This window comes from Aspergillus aculeatus (genome assembly GCF_001890905.1).
Source record: "Aspergillus aculeatus ATCC 16872 unplaced genomic scaffold ASPACscaffold_18, whole genome shotgun sequence".
In the NCBI taxonomy this organism is placed as follows: domain Eukaryota; kingdom Fungi; phylum Ascomycota; class Eurotiomycetes; order Eurotiales; family Aspergillaceae; genus Aspergillus; species Aspergillus aculeatus.
In genome coordinates this window covers 247,857-272,347 of record NW_017962993.1, presented here as the reverse complement: position 1 = coordinate 272,347, position 24,491 = coordinate 247,857, and the positions used below count along the sequence as shown (strand labels likewise).

Genomic DNA, 24,491 nt, shown 5'->3' with positions numbered 1-24,491 from the left:
CTCTCCTTCTCCCCTTCTCCTTAGGCCCTTGGCATCCTCTCCCCCAGCCAACACACACCAACTAACACCGCGTTATTCAATACATGGAAGACCCATTTAGCCAGTACATCAAGACAACAGAGCAAGATCAACGGCATCGAGCCCCTCTCCCCCCCGAACAGCAAGCCCCAAAAAGCAAACGATAACAGCCTTCGCAGCCCCAACACCACGGATTCTGACGTACCATATTTCTTGTGAAGCTCTTGGATTTTGAAGACGTATTGACCGGACTGGATGGCGTCGTAGTAGAACTCGTACCACCATGTCAGAGCTGCGAGGCGGGGACCTGGAATATGCGCGATGGAATGGAAGTAGAGGCGACGGATAGTTCATTCCTAGCGGGGCTCGATGCTCGTCCATGCTTGTAGGGGAGAGGGAGCCGGCACCGATGCCGCGGGCATGGAGCCCGCCGCCACTGGAGCAGACGGATCGAGTGTGAGTCCTCGCCTACTGCTTCCAGTCTTTTCTTGTGCAATATCCTTTCTTCCCCGAAAATACTAAAACGGGGACCGGCAAGCCCTCGGCCACCAACTACCCCCGTTGCCAGTCCCGGAGCCCCAGTTCTCACCGTTGAGCTGAAAGCTAAGACCTCCCACTGGGAGCCAAGGAAGCGTTTCCCCATAACATGGACGATCAGGTATCATGGCATCCCGGGGAGAGAAGATGATTTCAACAACTCCCGACCCATCATCTTCCGCACCTACAATTTTGGTACTTACGGGACGTTCAGCGCCTATCGCCAGCGATACGAGGATGGAGACTCAGAGTCTTACACCGAGGGCGGGGGCTGTGAGTTTCCCAGTGGGCCCGATGATCCTGTTCAGGTCACAGTGGGGGAAAAGGGAGAAGAGAGCGGCCTCGTCAGCCTGCGGCCGGGGCAGATGTACTCGAGGTCGGTGCACCTCTACTCAGAAGACGATCTGCCACGGTATCCGGCCATTGGAGAGATTCTGCGCTATCGGTTGAAGGGTTGTGTTTGGGACTGGTGGGACTGGGGCACGCTGGATGGTCATGTTGATACGGTGGTTACTGTGCCTGGGTTTCTGGGCGGGCAGGTCCTTGAGCCCAGGGATAATGGGGGGCGAGCGAGGGTGGTTGTGCCTGCTTCGAATCTGGTCGACTTTACTGTTGTTTGAGGTGGCTTACATAGTCCCGGTGTGGAAGGCAGCCCTGGTGGTCCGTCCTACTGCAGAAAATGCTGCGGTAGAAGCAGAGAATGCTGAGTTTTGGTGGGACCTAACGCGAAGACTGTCACTATGTCAGCAAAATACTGAATCTGGGGCACATTTAGGATCCGGATCTGTGACAAACGGCGTGGGATTCAACCTGCAGTAGTCGGATCTGTTGATCAGAGGGCGAGAAAAGATAACCCTCTGGGCGTGGATCAGCAGGTTGGGGAAGATGGCCCCCTCAGGATCCTGTTGTGGCGCCCCAGAGTAGAAGTGCCGCAAGCGTATACTCCAGAAGCTGCACGGAATAGATTAAGAGTTCTTCTTCGATTTCGAAGTCTCAGACACGCAACACTCACCAGTGCGGGCAAAGTCAACCAATCGTCAATCCATAGCAACGGACTTTGACCGCTTTCTCGCATAGAAGCGAAGTATAACTGTCAGAGTGCCCAACACGAGGAAGAGAATGTAATTGGTGATGATCGCCGCAGGTGTTGCGTATGTGCGTGACGTGATGATAACAGCATCCCTCGAATGCCAGCAGTGGTATAGGACTTACTTCATTATTAGATGACGGTTGGAACAAGGCCATCTCTAAAATAAAAGATTGGCTCGGATATAGACAACTCGTGCTGGAGCTACCGGTGATTGACGGGGATAAGCATGATCTGGGGTGATCCTGGCCGGTTTGATACCAAAGGAGGCTATGTTTGTTTGTCCACAGCCTAGTCAATCACCAACGGTTGCCTTTTCTTTTGCTTGATAAGCCTCACCGCTGCAACTTAATGCCAGAAGTACTCCTCCTCGTCCTCCCCTCCTTTCTTTTCCTTCTCCTTCTTCTTCTCCCCTCCATTGAGTGCGCAAGCTGCCAATGATCATGACGTTGCTCTGGATTGTCGAAACCACCGCCGTTGTGCTGTTGCTATGGACAGCAGCTGAAGCTATCCGTCGCCTCTACTTCCACCCCATCGCGCATATTCCAGGTCCCCGCCTCGCAGCTCTGACATGGGGGTACGAGTTCTACTACGACGCCATCCAGCCCGGTCAATACGTCTTCAAAATCCAAGAGCTTCACAAGGAATATGGTACGCCAGAATCCGCTCCATGCTCAATCCAAGTACCGACGCTCTTCAGGCCCCATCATCCGAGTCACTCCCGAGGAGATCCACATCAACGACGTCGGCTTTCTGGACACTGTCTACGCGCCCGCAATGGCCCGAAGGGACAAGTACGACTATCAGCTGCGGAGTCTTCGCATCCCCGGTGGGAGCGGGCACCACCGCCGACTATCACCTGCACAGACTCCGACGGGAATCCCTCACCCATTTCTTCAGCAAGAAGAACATTTTGTATCTGGAAGGGCTGATCACGGACAAGGTCGAGCAATTGAAGCAATTGATCGCAGCCCATGTAGCCGACAACACGCCAGTGAACTTGTCAGATGCATTTTTTGCCTTTTCCAACGAGTAAGTTGGTTGCCAGCGTTTACTTGGCAGGCATCTAGCTAGACTAACCCACCCCCCAGCGTCGTCACGAATTTCCTCTTTGCGCACCAGACCGACATACTATCCAACGAGCCCAAGGCAGCCATCCTCCGCCAGAACAGCAGAGAGCTCCTAATGGGCATCAACCTCAACAAGCACTTCCCGTGGATCCCGGATTTCCTCGAATTACTCCCGCTATCCATCAGCCGGCCGATGATGCCCCCAGGCCTCGTGGATATGCTTGCACTCTTCGACGTAAGCCCCACTCCCCCATCCCAGCTCCGCAAGCATCATCACTAAGAACCCAAAAGCGAGTCCGCAACGAACTCCTCACCCTCACGCACACCAGATCATCAGCAACAGCAACCACCGCAACTAAACCCCTGGGCCCAACAGGCAAAGAATCCGTCTTCGACTCCGTCCTCGACGCTCCCAACCTCCCCGACACAGAGAAGACGCTCCTCCGCCTCGAACAAGAAGGCACCCTGCTCGCGCTAGCAGGGACCGAATCGCCCGCGCAGACCCTCACCGTCGCCTTCTACCACCTGCTCGCCAACCCGGCGCATCTCGCGAAACTACGCCAGGAGCTCCGCACGGTCCCCGCCTCAGCCTCCTGGACCCAGCTCGAACAACTCCCCTACCTCTCCGCGATCCTCGAAGAAAGCAACCGCCTCTCCTTCGGCGTCACGGCCCGAACCGCCCGGATCGCCTATGAGCCGGTAACTTACACGCCCTCCGCGCATGCTGCCCCATCGCCGTGCAGCCCTCCCGGTGCGCAACCTGAATCCTATGATATTCCCCCGGGCACACCGATCAGCATCACGACGTTGAGCGCGCATACGGCCGAGACCGTGTTTCCGGAGCCGTGGGCCTTTGATCCGGATCGGTGGCTCGGGGATGCCGGGAGGGAGCGACGGAGGTTTCAAATGGCGTTTGGGAAGGGAGGGCGGAGGTGCTTGGGGATCGAGCTCGCGCGCGCGGAGCTGTTTCTGGTGATTGCGGGGTTGGTGCGCGCGTTTGATATGACGCTGTTTGAGACGGGGGAGGAGGATGTGGCGTTTCGGTGTGATTATCAGGTTGCTATGCCGGGGAGGGGATCGAGGGGGGTGAGAGTGAGGGCGAGGGAGAGGGTGGGGGTTGGGGGTAGCTAAATTATAGGGCTTGGTTCTGTCAAGTATTGTAAGCCTACATGTTCACGCCTACGGGCCTTGAGTCTAAGTCGGTCGTATTTCTCCTCGGGTGAACAGGTTCGTAGCACCTGGGCTGTGGAGCTGAGTATATAAAGAGTCTGGATAGATCCTTGAGAGGTAACGTACTGCCCAGTGGCGAGGGAGCTGACCTACGGGTACATGGTATCTCGGGGAAGGGTTTGATAGAAAGATATACATACACATCGTCTCAGTTACCTTCAAGTCAGAATTAACCTACTTCAATCGTAGACTCTAAAACTACATAGTATACCGCGCCCCAGTCCAAGTCTTACGCGGCGGTCCTATATAGGACCGCCGAACATCTTTCCTTTGATCCAAGGTCAGTATCAACATTGTTAACACCCTGTATACCCAAATGTGACCTACATTCTTATACTACAGTCCATAGGTCCATATAACCAATAGCACGTACCAGTCAACCCATATCGAAAAAATGCAGACCAGCCCATCAACAACAACCTCTTATCCAAACAGACCTGCAGAACAATTCCAGCCACAGGATAGCATAAGACTAAGCCCATCTGCTCCTTATCCCGATAACAGCCTCACCAACAGACCCAGGGGTGGTTTCAAAGACCACCAGTCTACTGCTAGACTAGGTAGCTAGTCAGTCCCCAACTTAAACTCAATGCAAATCCTAGGGCTTGACGTGAAGTCGACGTATAGTAGCCACTCCAAGCCCCAAGATCACCTAGCAAGCCCGCCAGAGCGATCCACAGCGACCAGAGCAGCAGCAGCAGCAGCAGCGAGTGCAGTGCATACCTGTAGTGTACCCACCTAGGTACTGTACTATAATACCCAAATGAATGCTCTCGACTGCAACAGATCTTAACCAACCACCTTGACACATACAAACATATACATATCCCAGCCAAGGTAATCAATCCCAGCCAATTCATTGCATCCTTTCCCGGATTTAATCTTCATCTTCAATCTCAAGAAACAGAACAGTAATACCGACGACGCCATGCCACCTGAGCCTTGACTATAAGCACAATACCTCCAGTACCTAGCTACAACCACACCCTCAACTCAACGCCCTTGCACCACGGACCCCAACCAACCCTTCCCCACCGACCAAACATCCTCAACAACGAATTCATGCCCATGTATCCGAGTGCAAATAATCAATCAGGATGACCATGGAATTGAACCAGAAAACTGCATATACCACCCAAAAAAAAACAAGTGGAATTCTAGCCCGCAGCAGATCCGCTTTACTCTGCTTCCTTCCTCAGACACGCCGACAGAAAAAGCAACGGTATTTACAGCTCTAGTCTACTCTCGATAGTAATAGGATAGCATAGCATAGTAAAGGAGACATAACCTCAAAGCAAATGTGCATGTGCAAGAAGACTGCCGGAAATGAAACGCCAAAGGCCCGGGATAGTTGGCGTGATCTGGATCTGCACCTGAATCCTGAATTGAACGTTGAAGGAGGTATTTGTCCAATTATGGGTGTATGGAATTAGTGAATTGGAGTGGAGTGGAGTGGGGTGGGTATGTCTGTATGTCTGTATGTCTGTATGTCTGTATAGAGGTATGTATGTGCTTGTGTGTGTATGTGTGTGTGTGTGTAGAGTGTATTTGTGTAGTGTAGTGTAGTGTAGTGTAGTGTAGTGTAATCTGTGGTAACGTAAGTAGTGTAAGTGTAAGTAGTGTAGGTAGCGGCATCAACCTCCGCATAAGTAGTCTATCGCCGAGCAAAATCATATTCAAGTCCAAGTCCAGTCGCAAGGACCATATTCCCTCCCCGAAATCAAAAATCTCATAATATGCATGACGCGGGGAGAATCTCACACCCCCCAAAAAGCCATCTAACCTCCCAGCTGAATCCAGCACTCAACCAGGCAAAGCGATATTCTTCCCATGTCCTCGGGGGCAACCTATGTCCTTCCCTCCAACCCCCCCATCAACCAAGCCCTCATCCGCACATTCACCACCCCGCCAACCCCATAAGCCGGCACGATCTTGCCCATCCGCGCAAAACAACTCGGCACATAATCCCTACGGATCCGCGCCACGCGCTCCCGCCACCCCAGCCCACCGGGCGGCTGCCGATTATACAGATCCAAGCCCAGCAGATGCATAGGCGTGCTGGCGAACTGCATGAGCGCGGGACAGCTGAACTGCGCCAGCGCCGCCTTCATGCCCGGGGTGGCGGCGACGCGGTCGGGGATGTGCGGCGCCAGCAGGGCGGGGATGTTGAACGAGGCGAAGATGGTGATGCTGTCGCGCAGGCAGAAGAGGGCGTAGGAGATGCGCGGGACGGTGGGGGCGCCGGGGCCGGTGGCCGGGTGGCACGAGGCGGCGGTGGTGTGTTGGGGGCGGGGGATTGCGATTGTTGGGGAGAGGTTGGAGTTCGGTTTGGGGGGTGTTGTGGTAGTGCTGGGGGTATTACTGCCGGGAGGTGACGCCCCGAATATCCTCGCGAATCGGGCATCCTTGTATACGCAGATGCCCATGTTGACGACCGTCGTCGACAAGAATTTAGCCGTGCCGGGGAAGACCGTCGAGAAGGGCTTGTCGCGCATCGTCGACATCACCGTGTCGATCGTGTTGGCCGTCAGGTAGGTCGCGGTGTACAACGTGTAGATCAGCAGGAACGGCGTGCTGAGGAAGAAGGCCCCCGGGTGGGCGGCCATGGAGCGGAAGCATGAGGTGATCGTTTGTTGGATCGGGAGGCCCTTGGCCGCTTTCTCGATGATCGCGCTGGAGATTGTGGCGAACAGGTCAGTGGAATCATACCGAGTAAGGTTGTTGAGCGGTGGTGGCCTACCGATCAATCACGGTGATGACCGGGCAGGTGAGCGCACCCGCCGTGGCCGCGCTGGCGATATCCACCCCCAGGCGCGTCCCCAGACGGTCGGTGTTCCACCTCGTCGTGGAGACGGGCGATCGCTCGCTGATGGCCGACATACTCGTAGGAAGAGACGAAGACGCCTCGGGGGCAAGTGCACTCCGCGTCATTCTCTAACAGAGGGAACAAAAGAGAGAGAGAGAGGGCTGATTGCTAATATAACGTCATCCGGACGGTGGCTGGAGAAGACAATTGCCGCAGATTCCAAAAATGAAGAACGATGCAGAGAATAAAAAGCCTCACTCAAAATACAGACTACTGAAACATTGTGCTGGTCACCAGCGCACCCAAAATGTCACTTCTGCAAAAGCCAACGAACGTCAGTCAGTCAGTCAGCCGCAAAGAAAAAAGAAGTCGGGGGTGAGTGAGTTGACATGCACCAACGGACGAGAATCACCCGGCCGGCATAATTTGGATGCGCCTCGGGAATTGTCCTCCGATGCCGGCCGATGCAATCGTTGTGCTCGTATTAATCAATCAATCAATGGGTATTCGAAATCCCGACCATTTTCAATCAACCCTTGCGCGGTCGGTCCACTTCCCGGGTAAATATCCAAGGAACACTTTCATCACGATGCTGGATCTATCATTTCTTTTTTCTTCTTCTGGGTCTTCATACATACAAATCAATTAACATGCTCCAAACGCCCAACACAAATTAAACTAAAAAAATTGTCTCCCAAATCATAAAACCCCTCGCTCCCTGGGCTTTCCGTCCTTCATGGCCCAACGCACCGTCTTCCCAGTGTCATTATGCATATGTAGCTCATTCAGACGTGTTCGCCTGGATCCCTTCCAAGGTGACGTTGACCGCGCCAGCTTGCACCAGCTACAACATGTTTGTTAGCAAAGCATACTCCCAACTGCAAATCGAGGCCAGAACTTACGGCGCGCTGCAGGTCATCGATCAGATCGTCAACATCCTCGATACCCACACACAACCGGATGAGATCCTCCGGCATCGCTCGTTCCTTGCGCGTCTTGGCGTCGATGCTGGCATGGCTCATGCGGCAGGGCATACTGATCAGGCTGTTCACGCAGCCGAAACTCACGCTGATCGCCCACAGCTTGGCGCTTTCCACAATCCGCTCGCTGACACCCACATCACCCGTCTCAAACGAGAGAACCGCGCCCGAGCCGCGGGCCATCGAGTGGTGGAGTTCATACTGAGGGTGCGACCGCAGTCCCGGGTAGCGCACCTTGAAGCCATGGGTCTCGAGGTACTCCGCAATCCGCTGCGCGTTTGCCTGCTGCTGGTCCATGCGCACCTTCAGGGTCTTGACACCGCGCAGAAGCAGCCACGAGTCGAAGGGCGACAGACCGCAGCCGGACGCGTTGATGGGGAAATAGAGACGCTCGCCCAGCGCCAGGTCGTTCACTGCGATCACACCAGCCATGAGGTCGTGGTGACCCGACAGATATTTCGTACCACTCTCGTAGACAATGTCCGCCCCCAGATCAAGCGGGTTGAGGAGAAGGGGCGACATCATGGTGTTGTCGACCGAGACGAGACAGTTGGGGTTCGCCTCGTGGGCGGCCGCGGCGATCTGGGGAATGTCGACGATCTTGATCAGGGGGTTGGTCGGGGTCTCGAGCAGAACCATGGCCGTCTTCGAGGTCAAGACCTCGCGCACCTTCTCGGGGTCGGTGGTATCCACATGGTGCACAATGATTCCGCCGTTGGTAGAAAGATACTTCAGAAGGCGGTTGGTTCCTCCGTAAAGATCATCACCGGTCACAACTTCATCGCCAGGACGAAGCAAGCGGGTGATCACATCTAGAGCGGCCATGCCGGACGACACAACTAAAGCGCGCTGAGCCGACATGATCTTAGCCAAGTGACGCTCGAGGTGAGTTCGGGTGGGATTTCCGGAGCGGGTGTAATCATATTCGCCGCCGCCGCCGCCGGAGGTTTGTTTGAAAGTGGCACTCTATCCGACTAGAATTAGCTATCGCTCATACATCAATTGCCTACCCTCGACGTCACACCGGGTGGCATTGCAAGACTGGGCGGGCTGGTCGGTACCTGATAGATCGGGACGCTGCTGGCATTGTACTGATCATTGCTGTCCGTGTAGACCAGCTCGGTGGCGATGTTGTAGCGTCTAACACCATGAGGGCTAGATGGAGCAGGTGAAGGAGGCAGATTGTGTCCCTCGAGGTCAACGCGAGGGAACGCCTTCTTGGAAGCGCTGGAATCAGCACCGGATCCTGAGGCCGACATCGCTGCGGGGACGGAAGGATTCGCGGGAGCAGAACCGACAGGGGGGGAGGGGGAAAAACTGAGAAATGAAACAAGTAGACGGCACCAGGTGATGAATCAATCAACAATTCAAGATTGGTAGCAATGGTCAAGAACAATCAAAGCTTGCCAAAAAATATAAGATGAGTGTTTTCAAAGTCGAAAAGATGGAAGGAGAGGAAGAATGGACGGGAACAAATTATGGGCTTCCCCAGGAAGAGTCACAGCCACTAGCCGGTCGGTTGGCCGTCTTCTAGACGGGAGTCGGTATGGAGAGACCCAGATCGACTCCAGCTGTCATTGGCTGAGCCGCCATCATCGCGATGTCGTCATTCACTAGGCCCATTCCAGTAAAGTCCCATCACATGAAGCAGAATGACTCAGCTCTTCCCACAGTTGTATGCAAGAATGTAAATCGCACCAGGGTCTCAATTCCTTCGACTCCTTCGATTCCTTCGTTATGTGTGAGGTAGGTGTGTATATATACAGGAGTATCAGCATGTCCCAGGCCCCTATCCTCGTACTCCTTGATTTCCTGCTTGTAAAAACGTTGATCCCTCACCGAAACAGACTCCAACATGACGTCCACCATACCCATGCAGAAAACGGGACTGAATTCCAGCAAAGCTAAAGATGCAAGGACAATCATCCCCCACAAGCTAATTCCTGTCCATTGAGACGCACGCATGTCCGATTGGCACGGGGTACGCTCTACATTATGAATCCTTCTCAAGTCGCCATCTCGCCAAAACTACCATTGATGCCGAAGAATTGGAACCTAAAGACCATCATTAGTCAGACACATTAAGAGACACCTCTTGAGGGTGTAGCTGCATGAATGGAAGAGCTTACCAATCCTCTACATTGAGCGTGGTCGGCGCGGTTGGGCCACTGCGAGAGCTCGTACTCCAGTTGTCGTCCTGACTGCCGGCATCCATGGGACGCAAAGTCGCCTCGAGGTTTTGCATGGGCCACGTCTGCTGATTTTCCAGACCATACATCTGTTGCGCATGCTGGCCCTGCAGTGCAATGCCTGGAGGCAGACTCGATAGAAGCTCCGGGCTCCCGTGAGAGGCCGAGATACTGCTTCGTCCTGGCATGTGCTGCGGCATCATACCGGGTTGATGTACTTGAGAAGGCACCTGCAGTTGCGGGTCAACTGTAGCAGTGTGTGGAGATGTCAGCTCTGGGAAGAATGCCGTCCCGTCAGGGAAAAGTTGATCGGGCTGGAAGTTCTCCCACAGAGACGGTGAAAGATTAGGTGTTGTTCGCGTGACGAGGAAAAGGTCTGGTGGGGTGGCAGGTAAAGAGAACTGATTGAAAGGTGTTGTTGGACGTGTAGTCGCCCGCGAGTTGCCGGGCCCTCCATGTCCCGGAGGCGAACCCTGCGGCACGTTCAGACCGGGCGGCAGATCCCTAGACGGTGTGACCGCTGGGGTTTGGGGTCGAGATCGCTCGTAAGACACCGGGGGTGTCGGTCCACCGTTAGGCAAGCCGAGATCCATGTCATCAAACTTGCGCTTTGGTGGATCAGGTCTTCTGACGTGCGGCTGCTGCACTGTCTCGGGCCGCACACGCTGATGTCTTTTACCTGCAGCTTTCTGCAGGCGTTCCTCGAGGACCTTATTTCCAAGAATGGATTCAAACAACGTGTGTACCATCTTGGCCACAAGCCAGACCTTGGACACGTCTTTGAGAGCTTGGGTGCAGATGTTGATCCTCTCCTGGCAGGTCGCCACAATTGAGGGCACAGATGAACGCATCTGGTAAACGTGCATGATAAGAGCTGAGAACAAACTATAGACACTGTTCAAGAGTCAGTAGCAGATTGGCAACGGCTGGCAATGAATCCTACTCACATGAAGGCGGGTGTATAACGAATTTCATGATGAGCCTGCAGATTCTCAACGATGGATGTGATCATCCCTGCGGCCTGGAAAGCGATAGTGCGCGACGGATAGGTCATCTCTTCCACGCGGTAACTGCTGGGGGCCGAAGAGGCAGGCGGCATATGCGCTCGATGCAGCAGGCAAAGAGTCGTACTTTTGACAGGATTAGCCGTAGTCAAGTTAGAAGCTCTGCTCAGAGACTCACTAGTAGTTCGCATGCAGCAGGGCCGCCCAGAAGTGATGTTGCTGCCGTTGCCAACATACTTCTTTGGGACAGTTCTGTAACCAATCTGCCAGGGCCATGTCTGAGTGCGTCAAGTCCATTGCGTTCATGCGCCTCGACTTTGAAGCCACGGAATACTGCTGGGAAAGAACCAAGCCCATGATCTCGCACAATTTGACGTATTGGAGAAAGAACTGCACATGGACCGGATCAGGCGGATACTCCGCGGCGATGTCGACCTCGTCTTCGATGAAGTCGTCTTCGGTCAGCATTCCGACGTCCGAGTCGTCTGTGTTGATACCAATAGGGCGACCCAGTGCAACCGCCACCGACCGATCCCGAGTGAAAAGGGTCCACCAAATCCGCTTCCACAGCCTCTTGTCGGGTTTGCTAAGCTGAGACGATTCCACGCTGTGCTTGAATGAGCATACTCAGTTTCCTACCGACGATAAAGTCAACATACCTTCGATGCATGCCCGAGCCCTGCGCCACGACCATCGCCACACGTGTCCAATAGAATACGTTTTTCGTCACGTCTAAGCGTATTAGTAGGCTTGCAAACAGAGCGAAGGCAAGGTTAACGTACCCTCCGGTCCCTCCCAGTACCAGCCTAAAAGGACCAAGGCTTGGACAATCGTCACGCGATCGTCTTCATAATTGGCATCGTACAAAGCCTTTGCGCGCTTGTAGAACGTCATGGCAGCCGGGGTCGTTGAGCCGTTGGCATCCATGAGTTGCGGGTTTGTGCAGACCCTTGAACCAGCAAGGAGAATAGCCTGGAGCAGAAGTAAGGAGGGAGGGTTTTTGGGATCGCGGTAATGTCGCATGAAACGACTACGATTGACAATGGGCACCACCGGGGCAACCCATTTGAAGTAGGCCTCGACCAGCTCGTCACACAAAGGTTTCGGCGGCAGTAGAAAGGCACCACGTTGGTGAAGGATGTCTAACTCCAGGCTATCCAAGTCCGTCACTCTGGCACGCGTGCCGCCCATGTTGGGAGGTAGAGGATAGTGCACAACATCGGTGGTGCCATGGCGGTCTTGAACCAGGAGCGACAGATTCGACGACTCGCCGAGGTAGGCGACTCTTCCAGCTTCCTTGATAGGGGCCCGAGCGAATTTGGGCTTCATGAACTGGGCATAGGCTGAGTCATGGGACGCTTGTTTCGCAGCTTGCGATTCGGTGAGGCTAGTTACCGGCATTCCGTCCATCGCCATTTGACTCTCTCGGTATCCGAAGGTAGCATTGCTATTGCTCGATGACACGCTTGCCGGCGGCGCGGTGGTAATCACGGTGGGCGGTTCCTGTTTGGCCTCGGGCGGCCTCTCATCGCGTTCCTCACTTCTAATGAGCAGAATATGATCAGCCTCAGTAGCTTGGAGGGCAACCCTCTCGGGATCAGACCAAAACGTACCCTTCGGACTCCTTCGACTTGGATTGATTCTTCTTGCGTTTCGGCGTTGGGATCTTGCATTCGATCGAGAATGCCACACAGTTGGTGCATGGCACACCGAGGCTGGCGGCGTCGCAACGAACCTGAGAATTAGGGTGTGCTGTTAGTGAACCCCACGGGCGCAGGGAGGGGCGTGCGACCGGCGGAGGAGACTATCGAAACATCTTCGCCTTCGGAGTAGGGGAGTACTTACTTTGCGAGCATGACATGTCTTCACAACGCATATAAAGTCAGTCAGTCAGTCAGCACGAACGATTGTCTTCTGATACAGGGTGATGGTTGCGTTGCGATCGTACGACCAGCATCGATCGCATGCGTTATCGCGGGCGGGCGGGCGAGCGAGCAAAACGAGCGAAGCAAGAGTTGAGTTGGGATGAGCCGAGGTGCCGAGGCACTCCAGCACAACGCGACCTCGCAGGAACAAAAAGACGTACCTCACAAGCACGCGACGCACGTTGTCTGTTTCGCAAAGCGATTAGATAAAGAAGATTAGCTTCTATAAGTTCCCAATCTAGATCCGAGCCTCTGCATTTCCCCCAGTCGTTTAAATAATCTCCGATTCCAGGGGGGGAGGTTGCTTTTGCGCCTGAGCTCCTGAAGAAGGTCTTACAACCCCGCGAGCGCATAACCCGCAACAGATCAAAAGAAAAGGAAAAGAGATCGCCATGTCAACTCACCTTCGAAAACTCATGTGTCCGCCAGGTGCGTTACGCACCGTAATCCCAGAAGTTCCCGTCGAGCCCGCAGTGCTCGGGGCAGGGCTGGTTCTGGTGGCTGTTAATTCGGTGTGATTCTCTGCTGTGTTCATGGCCGCAAGGTATCCATCCAGACAGAAATTCAGAACGAATGAGGGAACCTGGGCGCGACGGAAGGGGGCGTGGTCAGAACAAGGACAGAACAGAATTCGGGAAAGAGGTCGAGAACGGGGACAGGATGTGAAAGGGAGATTGAAATTGAAAGAAGAGATGCAAGCAAGATGCGCGGAGTTGATGACTCTGCTTTTTTTGGCCTTTTGACCTTTGCTAACCTTCTTTTTTTTCGACCGTGGGTTGGTTTGATCAGCTACTGGAACTGACCCGGAACGGTGTAGCCTGTCTGTCTTAGTCCGACAAGTGTAAATTGTCCAGGGGACGGGGCGGAATGAGACGGTCAAAAGGCCAAGCTAGCACAAGAGACGCCACCCAAACGTGGGAAAATGGACAATCGGGAGGTCAGACGATGGGGGAATGAGGGGTGCAGGAGAGGGAGGAAACTCCCGGAATGAGAGGGAAGGTAGTGAAGTAAATCAATGATGATGTGGTAATGGTGGTGGTTGATCAGGAACCCGCAGAGCACTGGGAATAGTTACGACTACACTAAGTAGCAATAATAGAGATAATATAGAATAAACTCAAAAAAGTCAAGGGACGGACCATCCACGGAGAGAGGGGAGAGAGGAATCACCACAAAATTGCCCTGCAGGTGGCGTTAGGCTGGAAAAGAAAGGAAGAACCAGACCAGAACAGCACCAACTAATTCAAGTAGGATGACCGTTTCACAGGTGGAAGTGGAAAGGGAGGGGGGAGGAAAGTGAGTGGAGAAAACTGCTTAGTATTGCTTTGGTGCTTGCTTGCTTGCTTGCCGGTCCCAGAATTTAGTACTGGGTATCTTTCCTTAGCTTAGTGCTAAAGAACTTAAGTTAGGGTCCATTCAGCTCAATCAGCTCAATTAGGAGGAACGAACTATGCCAGAGCTAGAGATGAACCTGTCAGACTATCTATATCTGTCCATGTCCGACTGAGCTGCATGCGGTCTTAATGTCTGTCACTTATTGGATTGGGTCGAATCATGAGACCATTCGCAACAGGTGAGACAGGGATGATACTCAGGTTGGAGAGACTTCGAGCAAGAAGGGTTGATTGATTCAACCTCAGCCTCGAGCTCTCTCATAGCGCATCACATGATTCACTTGCCCATAGAACATGTCCCTTTACCCAGGCACCTTTCAACAAACTGTCATAGCATCCATAATAATAACAGCAGCCAACATGAGCATCCGTCGCAAAGCAGTTGGACAGTCTCTCTATTTTCAAAGCGGTCGAGTCTGGAATACTCTCCCTCTCCCCACAAAGTGGATCCCAGGTTTGACCGAGGTTCCATATCTTCATTACTGTTCCTTATGCCCACCTTCCACGCATTGCAATTACTCCCCCTGTCACTGGACGGTCGTACAATTCCGACCCAACCTGAAAGTAATCTTCGAAATCCATCCCATCGAAGCTTCTTCCATTCATTCCAAGCAAGGCACACATGCAGTATGAGTAAAAAGCCCATCGGAGAAAACTTCAACCCTTGACCATGCCGCTCGAATCTTAATTCCTACCCGTGCATCAAACCTTAGCTGGTCAAACAAAAATAAAAAAATAAAATGAAACGTCCCCAAATTCGAACCCACATTACCTTATTCAACCTAACCACACTATTCCAGCACCCATTTTTGAAGAGGGAGAGAGAAAGAGATCACCCATCCATAATCTTGATTTCCTTTACTATTCAAATAATAAACCCACTGTTTAACCTGAGAATTTGGTACTGATCTCTACGCAATCAGTGATTGACCTTGACGATTGCGATCTTGGGACGTTTGGCATAGTTGACTAACAAAGTATTTATGAACGGTGAGGTAGTATAAGGTTTACACTGGATGTATACGTCGTTATCAATCAGCGCCCCCCTTCCAGTGCCTCAGGACACTTCCAAACATAGCAGAACATTCCAAGTTATACTATAATCAGTTTACTTCACTTCGATTGAACTTATCTTTTCCACCCTCCACGAATAGAATTGTCCAAAGTCACCACCCATTCAATTCAGTACCTGCAGCGCCAGTAGCTCTCAGACTCAACACCTCCCCCGCCATTCGCAACAACTACCCTTCTCGTTCACTCACCCTAAAACCACCCCGGAATCATCCCGGACGCAAAAAAAAATCATCAACAGCCACAAACGCATTCCCCGTTATTCCTACCCCCCCACAAGGAATCCAACTAAGCCCACGAAAGGATTCCATTTAGCGGGGAAAGTTAAGTGTTTTGTCCTGGCCCCGGGGGACCCCGCCTCCAGCTGCCCTTAGCTTGGTCCCGACTCCCCGCAGGTGTCAAAACGCCAGCCCGGACCGGCCAGTCATTCCAGCGGCCCTAACTACATGGAACCTAATGCATGACGCCAACAGCACAGAGTTGAATACGACTGGGGCAGAAGGAGGGGAGTGGGCGGGGGCGAGGATGGATCCGGGTTATCCTTTTCCTGTAGGGGCTATGGAAATAAACAATAAAAAAAAAAGACTTGATGAAATTAGTCCCCGTAGCACGTTTGGATTTTCGGCTTGTGATACCTCGGTTCATGAGCGAACTACATCATGTTTGGAGACGAGACCGAGCTGAGAGGTGATTACTCTTTCGACTGTTTGTCTCCTGATGACAAAAAGAATTGTGAAGAGAGATAGAATTCGTGATATTGAACATGTACAACACAATTCTACATTACATCTTTCTACTTCTATCAAGACAATTCGACCCCAGAGTAAGATCGGTCTGCCTAATCCTCTTGACTGGGTGCCTTGTCTGGCACCTCGCCGCTGATGGCTTCGGCGACAGCCGCGGCCACCTGGTTGGCGCGGGCGCCAAAGTCGACTCCGCTGATAAATACCTCACTAAGGAACTCCAACCCCGCCACAAATGTACACAACAGGCTGGCAATCAGGAAGTGGCTGATCGTCGTGCCGATATCCAACCAGGAGCCCTCGTCGCGGACCATGTAAAAGAAGTTCAGCGTCATAATGTCCGAGATGGACATCACCACCATGAACAATGCACTAGGGGCGACCTCGAGCCGCCGATTCAGGATCCCGAGATTCGCACTAATGATCGCAAATGGGATGAGGAGTTTGAGAACGAGAAGCGCCCCCTGGCTGAAGGGATTGAAGATCGGAATAAGCCGGTAGACGCTGTCCAGTGAGAATGAGGAGACGGATGCGATGTTGCCTGTGCTGAAGAAGCCCGACTGGAGGAGAAAGAAGAAGAAAAGGGCCACACGAGCGTCGGACACGCTTAAACTCCGGTACCGATACGCGTGGCCTTCCACAGTGGTCGTAGCATTCGCGCTAGACTTTTCGGTGGCTGGAGCCGCTTTCTTGGTGGCCGAAGTATATGCGTAGATCGCATGCTCCAGTCGTACCCAGGTCATAATGGTCATGCAGAATACGAAGTAGAAGAGGCCTTCGTACGAAATCGTGAGGATAATAAATGTCGGAGAGAAGGTCAGAAAAAGGACCATTAACCGATGCATGTAGTGGCTGTTGGGCGCTAGTCGGTGAACGAAAGGGAGCAGAAGCGATGCAACTGGGAACCCGTTAGCTCTCGAAAAGACGATACTACATGATGGGCAACCTACCAAGGACAACCCAACCAACAACCTGGTTACCAAATGGGAGGCCTTGCTTAGCTTGAAGGGACGCCGCACTGGATCTGGTGACTATAATAGCAAGCAGGACCTTACCAAGCTGTTTAGGGTCAGCACATGTTACGGTAACGAATGTTGGGAGACCTGGGACTGCATATAATGGCTTGACGCCAAGCTATGCGGAGGGTGAACAATGTACCTGCATCCCTAAGATAGTGCGCGAGCCCCAGCTAGAGCGACGCTCGGGCAGTTTTCCTGAATCTTGGTCATAGCCCAAGATTGTATCCTCGAAAAGCAAGTATAGTAGACCCGAGAAAAACATCAAGAGACCGCCATAGGTTCTGCGTAATAAAGTCAGCAGTTTGCGCAGACTTTCGTGTTTGTAAGGGACGCTTACATAGTGGTAATGTCCTCGACCTTGTTTGCCGGTAGCAGAGTGAAAGTGCTCATGAGAAGACACCCGACTGACCAGGAAGCAGACAGAAATGAATGTCTCTTCAGGAAGCCCAAGCCATAGACCAATGGCCAGAAAGCACCGAGAATGAAGCAAACTGTGTAAATCTCCCGTTGGAAGTAGGATTGGACCTGTCAGAACCCGTTAGCGAATCGTTTTCGGTATCAACTAGCGAAACTTACCAATGCCTCTAAAACTCCAACAAACACTAATAGCTGAATACCGAGCGTAGCGTAACCGCTTGCAGATTGTACATGGCCCAGAAGAATTTCCCGTCCAGCGGAAAGAGCTTTTCGGCGGGCAAAAACTTCTTCCCAGAAGAAAACGGGGAAAAAGCCGTAGAAATAGTAGCGCCAGGAGGACTTTTGATACCAGAAGACAGAGAAGAGCACAACCAATACGGAAGAGAAGAACATGGTGCTGAAAACAGTCCTTCTTGCGTCAGATGTGCCGTGCAAAACGTGCAGGTCGATAACCGTCGTCAAAGCATAAGCAATCCACCCCAGATATCCAAAAGTCACAATGGTTCTGAGGAAAAGCCAATCATATGTCTGTAGATAGCGCAGACCCTCCAGGGCTTTGGCAAAGAGCGATGCTGACATTTCAATCGAGCTCTCAAAGTCGCCGCTTGCAATGAGTCTCTGGATCTCCTCAATGGTCTCGCGATGATTGTCGAGTGGCTCGTAAGGCTTATATCGGAGCAAAACGGCCTGTTTTTGTTCTTCCTTCACATTATACATTTCCAAGACCTCTTGAGTATTCGCAAGCGCAGCACGAGCCTTCTCTTCTGGGCTGGCATCGAGGAAGGCGAGAGGCAACTGGCCCACTGAGTTGGTTGGAAAGTCAAGCCCAGCCAGGTATGCCATGAGCGCCGCGACATCGGCCTGTGCAACATCGTTTCGCTGAACACCATGCAGGCCCCAGTCATGCGACACACCGTCTTCATGTCCTGACAAGGCACCCTCCTGCGGTATCTTGGGGCCAGCAACACCAGACCCCCATACAACAAGAGGTGTCCGAGTATTGTCTGGGTGGCCATCACCATGACTGCCCCAATCGCTCATGCCGTGATCTGCGGTGAAAACAAATGCCGTCTGCTCGTCTCCGTAGAATTCTTCCACTAGCTGAGTTATCTCCTGCACACCTCGGTCCACCACCTTTATGTTACTCAAATACTCCTTCGAGTACGGGCGATAGCCATGGCCAGTTGTATCAAGGCCGAGAAGATGCAGAAAGAATACAAGCTTGTCGTCGCGTAGCTTGGCATCTAGCTCGGGATCATGTTTCGCGGATTGGAAAAGTTCCTTAACCTTATCGAAGACCCAGGTGTCAAGCTTTGTCGCATCCGAAGTGAAGTCCTCCGCCTCCTCGCCGTATGTGTCTGCATCCACTCTGTCTGGAACCGCGCCTTCCTTGAACATGGGCAGAATGTCCGGACTTCCCCAGCTCCATGTATGCCGACTCCGGTTGAAAACACTGTCGAAGTTCACCGGGTTCAGCTTCCATCCTGTGGTCACTGCCGAAACGTCCTCATACAGACCTGCAATGAGGGCAACATGGCCCGGTCTGGATTCGGTTGGAACACGGGTATGGGAAATGCCAAAAGTGCCGTGGGACAGCACGCGAGATCGAATGAATGGGGCGAGGTAGATTGGTTCATTGTCGTCATTTGCGGATTCGTCGGGGTCGGGCAATGCTTGGAAGGCCTTATCGGCACGCAGGCCGTCGGCCACAAACAAAACGAGTCGCTTGGCTGGAGCAGAGGCACCTGGTTCCCGTTCCACATGGAACGACTTCATCCCACTCACAATGGGGCTAACGAAGTAAATGTCAAAGATCGAATAGGCGTAGATCAGGTGAAAGACCACGGCGAGGGTGAGGAACCCTGCGCGGCCCAGACGCGCCATGTTTGCGGTGGCAGAGGCGCAGACGTAGGTGGAACAAGGTGAGAAAAAGAGATCGAGGGTCAGAAACAATCGAAAGTCATTAGAAACAAGTAAAAATTACACCGATGAATGACCCAGGAAAAGGAGACACAATGCTAAGGTATTCGAGGTATTCCAGATGCCACAGCATCCCCCCGGGTCAAGCTTAGCTTTAGGGGAATCAGAAAGATGGCCGCACATTTCCGCGTACCTGATTTGGGGGAACCTTGGGGAAGACCCGCAGCCAATCGGTGGCCCCTGATTCGACACGCGAGCGGGTCGTCATTGTACGGAAGGCTGTGAGAGCCAAAAGCGAAGTGCCCTGGACCATCATGTCAGCCTCAGGCTTCAACCCGACAGCCCAGTGTGGCAGTGAAGCATGTGATTCTGCCGGCAAAGCCACGTCTCCCGCCGACGAGCGCCACAGCTCTCAGCTCGCTCGCCGACAGCCGACCCGGCGACAATCGCGATCATATCTAGTTGCCTTAGGACCCCGGAAATAGACCGCTGGGCTTCTTTTCGCACTTATCATACCACTTATCATACGTTGCAGTCAACTGAACATTCAGTCCACTCACTGCATTCTGACATCATGGCTTCCGCTCGTGGTCCCCGATGGCAACAGTTCTTACAGGAGTTGGTGATGGTTGCGGGCACAGTAAGTTGATGACGCTGCGAACCTCGGAACATTACTGACAGATCGTGAGTAGTCTGCATCTGCATACTTCCTCATCCGATACCTTATTTCGCGCCTCGACTTTGATCCCGAAAGTCAGAAAAAGGAAGAACAACGACGCAAATCCGCTGCCATCCTACGGAAACTTGACGGCGGGGATGAATCAGACGAGGGTTCGCCGCGCCGCGAGCGCAAAGAGAAGAGTCGATCTAAGAGGGGCGATTTGACTCTCAACCAATATGAACAAGCCATCGCGATGGATGTGGTTGCTCCGGACGATATTCATGTGTCCTTCGAAGATATCGGCGGCCTGGACGATATCATCGAAGAGCTGAAAGAGTCTGTTATATACCCCCTTACGATGCCCCACCTCTATTCCTCGTCCTCATCACTCTTGACCGCGCCATCGGGTGTCTTGCTGTACGGACCGCCTGGATGCGGAAAGACTATGCTTGCGAAAGCGTTGGCTCACGAGAGCGGCGCATGCTTCATCAACCTACACATCTCGACATTGACGGAGAAATGGTACGGCGACTCCAACAAGCTTGTCAATGCAGTATTCTCGCTAGCCCGAAAACTTCAACCCTCGATTGTTTTTATTGATGAGATTGATGCCGTGCTGGGCACGAGACGGAGCGGAGAACATGAGGCCAGTGGCATGGTCAAGGCAGAATTCATGACACATTGGGACGGTCTCACATCCGCAAACTCCTTGGGAGAACCTCAGCGCGTGGTTGTTTTGGGTGCCACCAATCGTATCCAAGATATCGACGACGCCATCCTCCGACGAATGCCGAAGAAGTTCCCGGTCGTACTCCCGCCCGCAGCACAGCGCCTGCGGATTCTCAGTCTGATCTTGAAGGACACCAAGGTCGACCGGGATAATTTCGATCTGCACTACCTCGTTAAAGCCATGTCAGGCATGTCCGGCAGTGATATCAAGGAGGCGTGCCGTGATGCGGCCATGGTTCCGGTGCGAGAGTTAATCCGACAAAAGAAGGCCGATGGGCAGCAGATGGCTTCAGTAGACCCCAAGGATGTCCGTGGCCTACGGACGGAGGATTTCTTCAGTCGTGCCGGTGGTGTTCGGGTCATTCCTCCACCCGCTCAGGTTCAGGCCAAAGCGAACTCGGAGAAAGAATGGAGTACCGAGTCTGAAGCGACGTCTGAAGCAGAGACACGACCGGCCGAGATGGCCGAACCTCCCGAGTAAATCATTGATCCTCTTCATCCGGCATCATTGGATTCCCCTGTGCACTTTACTTTCATGTCAATCTATACTTGTCTGATGGGTTCCCCCCGTTTTTTTTTTTTTTTTTTTTTTTCTTTTTTTTTCTCCTCTCTGGTTCTTTGGCTTGGCTATCTAAGCGCGAATTGTTGCCAGTGATGAAAACTGGCATGGCTCTGTGCAATCAATTCTGTCTGCGACAGGGCTTACTAGACATACTTCTGTTCATAGACTATTCCTGGAGCCCCTGTGTATCATCATCATCGATGCTTGGGATGAGATGCTTGGGACAAGATACTCGGATACTCGCTATTCAGGGCATTAGCAATGGAAATGGTATTGTAACCCGATTACGCGGCCAGCCAAAATCGGTAGTGTTAAATGGCACCATACAGTATGAATCGGTACGCCACCGGGCGACGTCAAGGGAGGGCGAGACAAGTTAAGACAGAGACTCATGAGATTACTACTGGTAGTTACTGTCTGTACTGTACTTTGGGAAGGCTTCTTGCCGATCAAGCGGTTCCCACTCGCCTTATTCTCCTTCTCAATCGTCGCCGCTGTCCTTCTTCATTCTCTCCTCCAGCTTCAAAATTCCCCGAATTCCTTTGACGTTCTGTCCCGACCGATCAGGAGACAATCACCCCGCCTCCAGTACGATTGATCAACCCCCTCCCGACCTGTAGTCGTCATCACAAGAGACTAGACTCCATACTTACTTTCTCTTATCCCGCGCTTCCCACCCCCCCCTTCAAGCCTCCCCTCCCCCAAACGCAGCTCAACCCTCAAGGGTGGCTCAGAGCCTATATCGAAATCGATACATTCTACACAATCGGGCCAAAGCACGGGTGCTACTGTCCTGATAATCTCCAGGTGCCGCGGGTGTTTCACGATTAGGACACGGATGCGATAACCACAACCGCCGCATGACGAATGGTCTGAAATAGAGACCTCCGATGGCAATCAGTGCCTGGGCGATCTCATCCAAGCTAAGCTCGCTCCGGAGAGCTGACAACATCTACAACCCCTAATTATCCTTCTCCTCCCACAGCCAGGGATGAGTTCCAACAGCGGCTTGGCCGAAGCCTTCAACCCCGGGACCGCAAGCACTAGATCCACACCAACGGTGCGACCGCGAACTCGCCGCTTGATCTCCATCGTCGACAGTGACAATGAGGATGGTGGGAGGCAAATGCAGTCCTTCGGACTGTCGTCGATGCTGTCCTCGGAGTCGGTCGTCCGCTCTCGCGGTGCCACTCCATCGCCAAACCCATCCCGCGGAGTGTCCCCTATTCCGATGAGACATCCATCTCGAGCTACCGAATCCTTCAACCGCATTCGAGGAAACAGCTCCCTAGGTGGGTTTCGTCAAAGACATGAGGACTGGACCCAAGTTGGCTTAGACAATATTTCTTCTATAGATTTTCTGGATGCATCCTGGTCATCGCTGCAAAGCTTGGCCTCATCAGTATTAGGGAGCGATATGGCGCGACCGGCTCCCAACGGCACCGCGCGAGGTCATGCCCGGAAACCCTCCCGACCGGACTTATATTCGAGACCACCCCCTCGTTCATCCATACCTGCGTCATGGGGGCCATCGGCTCCGTCGACACCGGAAGTTGGAGTGGGGACCAAGGAAGAACGGCAGGCATTGGTGCAGGCAAAGAAACGCGAGGCTCTTCTGCTGGCCGACACCGGGCCAGCTTGGGCCCCCGGTTCGCGACACAAGCGGCGGGATTCGAGCGACCAAACGGGTCATTCCAACATTGACCCGGAGCAGGATGAGGACGCGCTAGTATACATACACCATGTGCAACCGACAGATACCATCACCGGTGTTACGATACGATATGGCTGCCAGCCGGCAATTTTCCGAAAGGCCAACGGATTCTGGCCCAGCGATAGCATACAAGGCCGGAAAACGGTTCTCCTGCCGGTTGCCGCTTGCTCGATCAAAGGACGGCCAAAACGGAGTGGGCCCGACGCTGGCCTACTGAACGGTACCCATGAGTCTCTGGAAGACTTGAATGGAAGCTCGATTGCACCCACTGCGGTACCGGGACATCCGAAATCGGAACCACCAAGTACTATGCACGAAGGAGACGGGGACCGGGTGTGGAAGCACGAGTCCTGGGTAGAGATCGAAGGATTCAGTGCGCCAGTCGAGATAGGGCGCATTCCTCGAGGCGCATTGGGGTTTTTCCCACGCACACGGCGAAAATCGGTGTCTTATACCGACTCCGTACCATCGCCATCCTCGGATCAGGCACGAACGGCAACGGCTTCTTCTGTATCCTCATCACCGGCTGAATCCCAGTCCTTCCAGCCTCCCATATTCCAATGGAACCGCCAGTCCACCGACCCCTCTTCTCCCAAGAACCCTAAGAACCCCAGGAGGCCCGGAACCCGGCATCAGCGCCAACACAGCGGCATTCAATTCTCCGCCCCCGGCGTCGGCACACTCGACCGCGACATCACCGCCCCGGGCCCCGCGATGGACGGACTGAGCAAGTTCTTCGCGCAGCACCTCCCCAACCTTGCGCCCGCAACCCGACCCCCGAACTTCGACACCACTTCCGATACCCCCACCGCCTCCGCCGTCTCCAACACCCCCACTGGCCTCGAGAACATCGGCGGGGCCGTGGAATCGTGGGTCCGCAAGATGACCACCCGCGCCAAAGCCAGCCTCAACGACCTGCAGCAAGCAAGCGGCACCCCCGCCAGCACCGACCCCACGGTCCAGATCCAAACCAGCGGCCGTCGCAATCTGGGCGATCTCATCGAGCTGAACGATGGACTAGAGCCGGCAGCACCCAACCCTCCCGGAGGTCCAGCGGACAGAGGAACCGCACGTCGCCACGACCTCGACCGCAATCCCCCATCAACATCAGCATCGACCTCCCTCCTCCCCAACGGAACATCCTCCACATCCTCATCCTCGACTCTCAGAGGCCGCTTCCCCACCCCGTCACCTGGACGATCGAGCAGGACTCATCCATCCAGGGATCGGTTCAAGGATGATTGACTTAACGCTGGTGGTGCCTAGGGCAACCGGTCCATGAAAGTCAGCGAACCCTTCTGTTCTTGCCTCATCCTCTCTATAACATAGCAAGTCTTTTTTTGTCCCTGTCACACAATCACCCCAGGTGCCTACGTGCAAACCATAATCTCTCCCTCCTCTCTCAACTTTCCCAT

At 53.4% G+C, this 24,491-nt stretch overlaps 8 protein-coding genes across 8 annotated transcripts; 4 read left to right on the top strand and 4 right to left on the bottom strand.

The window, feature by feature from the left end:
- Positions 1-301: 301 nt before the first annotated feature.
- Positions 302-1,175, top strand: ASPACDRAFT_47253 (uncharacterized protein; the record flags this gene model as incomplete). The annotated part of the gene is made up of 3 exons (XM_020201924.1): positions 302-350; positions 408-474; positions 557-1,175. The coding sequence occupies 3 exons, from the start codon at positions 302-304 to the stop codon at positions 1,173-1,175; spliced, it is 735 nt and encodes a 244-aa protein (XP_020052241.1).
- Positions 1,176-2,085: 910 nt separating this feature from the next.
- Positions 2,086-3,843, top strand: ASPACDRAFT_47252 (cytochrome P450; the record flags this gene model as incomplete). Its single annotated transcript, XM_020201923.1, has 5 exons — positions 2,086-2,293; positions 2,343-2,436; positions 2,510-2,674; positions 2,734-2,947; positions 3,004-3,843. 5 exons carry the CDS (start codon positions 2,086-2,088, stop codon positions 3,841-3,843), a joined length of 1,521 nt encoding a protein of 506 aa, XP_020052240.1.
- A 1,946-nt stretch (positions 3,844-5,789) lies between these two features.
- On the bottom strand, positions 5,790-6,822 carry ASPACDRAFT_54792 (uncharacterized protein; the record flags this gene model as incomplete). Its single annotated transcript, XM_020202921.1, has 2 exons — positions 5,790-6,615; positions 6,683-6,822. 2 exons carry the CDS (start codon positions 6,820-6,822, stop codon positions 5,790-5,792), a joined length of 966 nt encoding a protein of 321 aa, XP_020052239.1.
- A 470-nt stretch (positions 6,823-7,292) lies between these two features.
- On the bottom strand, positions 7,293-9,259 carry ASPACDRAFT_126179 (cystathionine beta-lyase STR3). Its single transcript, XM_020196889.1, has 3 exons — positions 8,790-9,259; positions 7,651-8,694; positions 7,293-7,592 (listed from the first exon to the last, which is right to left on the bottom strand). The coding sequence occupies exons 1-3, from the start codon at positions 8,985-8,987 to the stop codon at positions 7,530-7,532; spliced, it is 1,305 nt and encodes a 434-aa protein (XP_020052238.1). The 5' UTR covers positions 8,988-9,259; the 3' UTR covers positions 7,293-7,529.
- A 184-nt stretch (positions 9,260-9,443) lies between these two features.
- On the bottom strand, positions 9,444-13,750 carry farA (CeGAL family transcription factor). Its single transcript, XM_020205923.1, has 11 exons — positions 13,603-13,750; positions 13,251-13,431; positions 13,008-13,032; positions 12,767-12,784; positions 12,535-12,656; positions 11,704-12,464; positions 11,581-11,653; positions 11,100-11,528; positions 10,865-11,047; positions 9,858-10,811; positions 9,444-9,783 (listed from the first exon to the last, which is right to left on the bottom strand). The coding sequence occupies exons 2-11, from the start codon at positions 13,379-13,381 to the stop codon at positions 9,735-9,737; spliced, it is 2,745 nt and encodes a 914-aa protein (XP_020052237.1). The 5' UTR covers positions 13,382-13,431; positions 13,603-13,750; the 3' UTR covers positions 9,444-9,734.
- Positions 13,751-16,084: 2,334 nt separating this feature from the next.
- Positions 16,085-19,621, bottom strand: ASPACDRAFT_81654 (mannose-ethanolamine phosphotransferase MCD4). Its single transcript, XM_020205922.1, has 5 exons — positions 17,650-19,621; positions 17,411-17,598; positions 17,213-17,354; positions 17,005-17,113; positions 16,085-16,952 (listed from the first exon to the last, which is right to left on the bottom strand). Exons 1-5 carry the CDS (start codon positions 19,372-19,374, stop codon positions 16,150-16,152), a joined length of 2,967 nt encoding a protein of 988 aa, XP_020052236.1. The 5' UTR covers positions 19,375-19,621; the 3' UTR covers positions 16,085-16,149.
- A 218-nt stretch (positions 19,622-19,839) lies between these two features.
- On the top strand, positions 19,840-21,361 carry ASPACDRAFT_126165 (protein-degrading AAA family ATPase MSP1). The gene is made up of 2 exons (XM_020196888.1): positions 19,840-20,050; positions 20,103-21,361. Exons 1-2 carry the CDS (start codon positions 19,985-19,987, stop codon positions 21,279-21,281), a joined length of 1,245 nt encoding a protein of 414 aa, XP_020052235.1. The 5' UTR covers positions 19,840-19,984; the 3' UTR covers positions 21,282-21,361.
- Positions 21,362-22,353: 992 nt separating this feature from the next.
- On the top strand, positions 22,354-24,321 carry ASPACDRAFT_35287 (putative LysM domain protein; the record flags this gene model as incomplete). Its single annotated transcript, XM_020200108.1, has 2 exons — positions 22,354-24,124; positions 24,188-24,321. The coding sequence occupies 2 exons, from the start codon at positions 22,354-22,356 to the stop codon at positions 24,319-24,321; spliced, it is 1,905 nt and encodes a 634-aa protein (XP_020052234.1).
- Between the last annotated feature and the right edge of the window lie 170 nt (positions 24,322-24,491).